Below are 2972 nucleotides of genomic sequence, written 5' to 3' on the forward strand. Positions count from 1 at the left end.
GTGGCACCCCGGGGCTGCTTCTGTGTCCAGAAGGTGGTGCCTGGGACGTCAGTGCTTCCGTTCTGTTAACTGTTTCCACCAGAAGCCACTGACTTCTGGAAAAGGTGACAGGTGAGGGAGAAGACTGTCCAGGTTGGGTCTGGGGGTGGAGGTTCATTGTGGAGGTGCGGTGATGGGCAGGGCCACCTCAGGCTCGTGGTGAGCAATGTGTGGGAAAGCCTGGGGCGGGGGTCCACAGTAGTCTGGGTGACCTCCATGTGTCACTGTAGTCCAGAGTTCACCCAGAATCATGGTGCATTTCTCCCAGGAGATGGTGCTGTGGGCTGAGCCAGGAGGGCTCTGACATGCTAGGGGCCCTGGCCACTTGTGGCCACCATCATCAGAAGCACATGTCTCTAACAGGACAGCCAGGAGAGTCGAGATGCTACTAAAGGAGGCTGGTCTTCACCACACAAGCAGAGACGAGAAGGAAAACGGTGGGCAAGCCAGAGGTGTGGTTCCCGATTTGGGGAGCAGGCCGAGTGGCAGAGCTGGGGCGGCAGGGCTGAGTGTATATTGGGTACCCTGACTTAAGTAGCCCATGTGCTAAGATCTGTGTTCAGTTCTCGGTGTATGTCTGTGAGGTAGGTAATAATGTCTCTATTTTAGTAATGATAAAACTGAAACAAAACAAATAAATAAGTGACTTGTTTCAAGTTATTCAGTTAGCATGCTTGACCTAACTCAGATCAAATCCAAAGTTCCTATTTGATCCATTCCACCTCTCTTTCCTCCCTTATAAAGCCTGGGAGGCTGGACAAGATCAGAGCTCCATAAACTTTAGCTTAGATCCACCTTCGTGAATTTTGTCATCCCTACCTCTCATCTCTACTGTTAATGATTTAAAAGTTTTCCTTAAATAAGTCTCGCTTATTTGTGTGTGTGCATATATACGCACATAACATATAATTTACCATTTTAACAATTTTTAAGCATATAGTTTAGTAGCATTAAGTACACTCACATTGCTGCACAAGGCTTTTTGTTTTTAACTTAGATATAGTTCAGAAAGGAAAACATGCAAGGACTCTCACGAACGGAAATCAGTATAACTTTCCATAAACAGAAGTTAACCACTAGAATAAATACAGTGAAGGCAGAAAGTGATTAGCTTGCAGCTGGTGACTATTGTCACTGAGATCTCTGTGATGAGGGCTGTTCCTTCCCACCCTCAGAGCTCCATTTTTTAAAATTTTTATTTATTTTTTTTAATTGAAGGGTAATTGCTTTACAGAATTTTGTTGTTTTCTGTCAAACCTCAACATGAATTAGCCATAGGTATACATATATCCCCTCCCTTTTGAACCTCCCTCCCATCCCCCCCATCCCACCCCTCCAGGTTGATTCAGAGCCCCGTTTGAGTTTCCTGAGCCACATAGCAAATTCCCATTGGCTATCTATTTTACATATGGTAATGTAAGTTTCCATGTTACTCTCTCCATACATCTCACCCTCTCCTCCCCTCTCTCCATGTCCATAAGTCTATTCTCAGAGCTCCATGTTTTTAAGGGAGGATCCCAAGTATTGGGAAAGTGTTAAAGATATGACAATTCCTTCTTCATACTCAGAAAATGTGGAAGAGCAGTGACTTTTCCAAGAAAAAAGGGTCATTTTCTCACTGTGGCGTCAACGCGATCCTGCACTATGCCCAGGCACCTCCTTCCATCTTGCCCATCACAGAGCCCCTTCCCCGCCTCCCCAAATTCTGTGATCCCTGACCCCAGAAAAGGTGATCTCGCTTTACTTTCCAATTTGGACCAATGACTAGGTGCAGCCTTTCTTTGAGGGAAGTCCTTCAAGTTCTTCCCCATTTTCCTCAAGAGAAACAAGCGTAGCTCCCAGACTTTAATTCTCTGTGTGAATCCCATAACAAGGGTTAACTTGCCTGAGCTCCACAAGCCCAGCCACCTTGGTCAGCAACATGCAGAGCACTTGGTTAGGATGTCTGCATGGGGCAGCTGTGAGCAGGACACACCATGATGGATGAGGCCAGCGGCTGCTCTGAGTGAACTCAGTGCAGCTGGGTGGAAAGGCAGACGTGGTAAGCACCAAAGGTGGAGCTCAAAGCACCGGTGAGAACAGAAGCCATCCAGAGGAGCAGAGGCCTCTGACACAGGGGCTTCAGAATGAGCCAGACTCCAGTGTGACGTCAGATGTGCCTGGGCGCCTGTTTCCCTGCACAGTGGAAGAAGTGGAGTCTGTGTCCTCCACGGAAGCACTGAGAGGTTGAAAAGGACATGAAGAAGAAAAAAATTTTTTTTTCCTGGCCGTGCCACAGGACATGTGGGATCTTAGCTCCCAGACCAGGGATTGAACTTTTGGCCCCTGCTTTGGAAGCACAGACTTGTAACTACTGGACTACCCTTTGGGTGGTGGTGGTTGTTGTTGTTTTTTTTTTAAGCCATGCAAGGATGCTCTCTATCAACATTAGAAGGAAACACTTCAAAGACTGAAGCTCTAGATGTGTTGCAGTAAAACCAGGTGTGATCCCAGGAATGTGAGAGCTGAGGATAAATCTCACTTTGGAAACCCCAGTGAAATGTCATGCTGAGTGGAGTCACAGGCTTGGTGCCTGAAGGGTGGAGGTGCTGATGGGAGGGTCTCTCTTTGCCTTCTCCCCTCTCCTGGAGACAGTTAACCATGCCCCCTGGAGCCCCACCATGATGCCCATGGGACGCGGGATGGGTGCTTCTCACCTGGGGCTTGGTCTCATCTTTGTCCTTGTAGTAGAAGAGCTGATCCCCACGCAGCACGAACCAGCGCTGCTGCCAGCCCTTCATGATGCTTCTCTGCTTCTTCAGCCAGCCCGCCTTCAGCACGGGGCCCAGCCTGCGGGGGCAGGGCGGCCGCCCGGGGCTCCGGCTCTGCTCCCCCATCACCAGGCTCTTGGAGCGGGCTGGAAGTCAAGCACACACACAATGAACATGAAGGAT

The 2972-nt window shown here is 48.9% G+C and overlaps 1 protein-coding gene across 7 annotated transcripts in view; it reads right to left on the bottom strand.

Annotated features, from left to right (window-relative positions):
• Nucleotides 1–2972, bottom strand: part of ARHGAP22 (Rho GTPase activating protein 22) — a 182082-nt gene that overhangs the window by 127015 nt on the left and 52095 nt on the right. For all 7 annotated transcript variants that reach the window (XM_010854412.1, XM_010854411.1, XM_010854417.1 and 4 more), the window contains one exon: nucleotides 2736–2935. In XM_010854412.1, the coding sequence (XP_010852714.1) occupies nucleotides 2736–2935 (200 nt within the window). The remainder of the gene's footprint in view (nucleotides 1–2735; nucleotides 2936–2972) is intronic.

This window comes from Bison bison, unplaced genomic scaffold, assembly GCF_000754665.1.
Source record: "Bison bison bison isolate TAMUID 2011002044 unplaced genomic scaffold, Bison_UMD1.0 scf7180017864341, whole genome shotgun sequence".
Classification (NCBI taxonomy): Eukaryota; Metazoa; Chordata; class Mammalia; order Artiodactyla; family Bovidae; genus Bison; species Bison bison.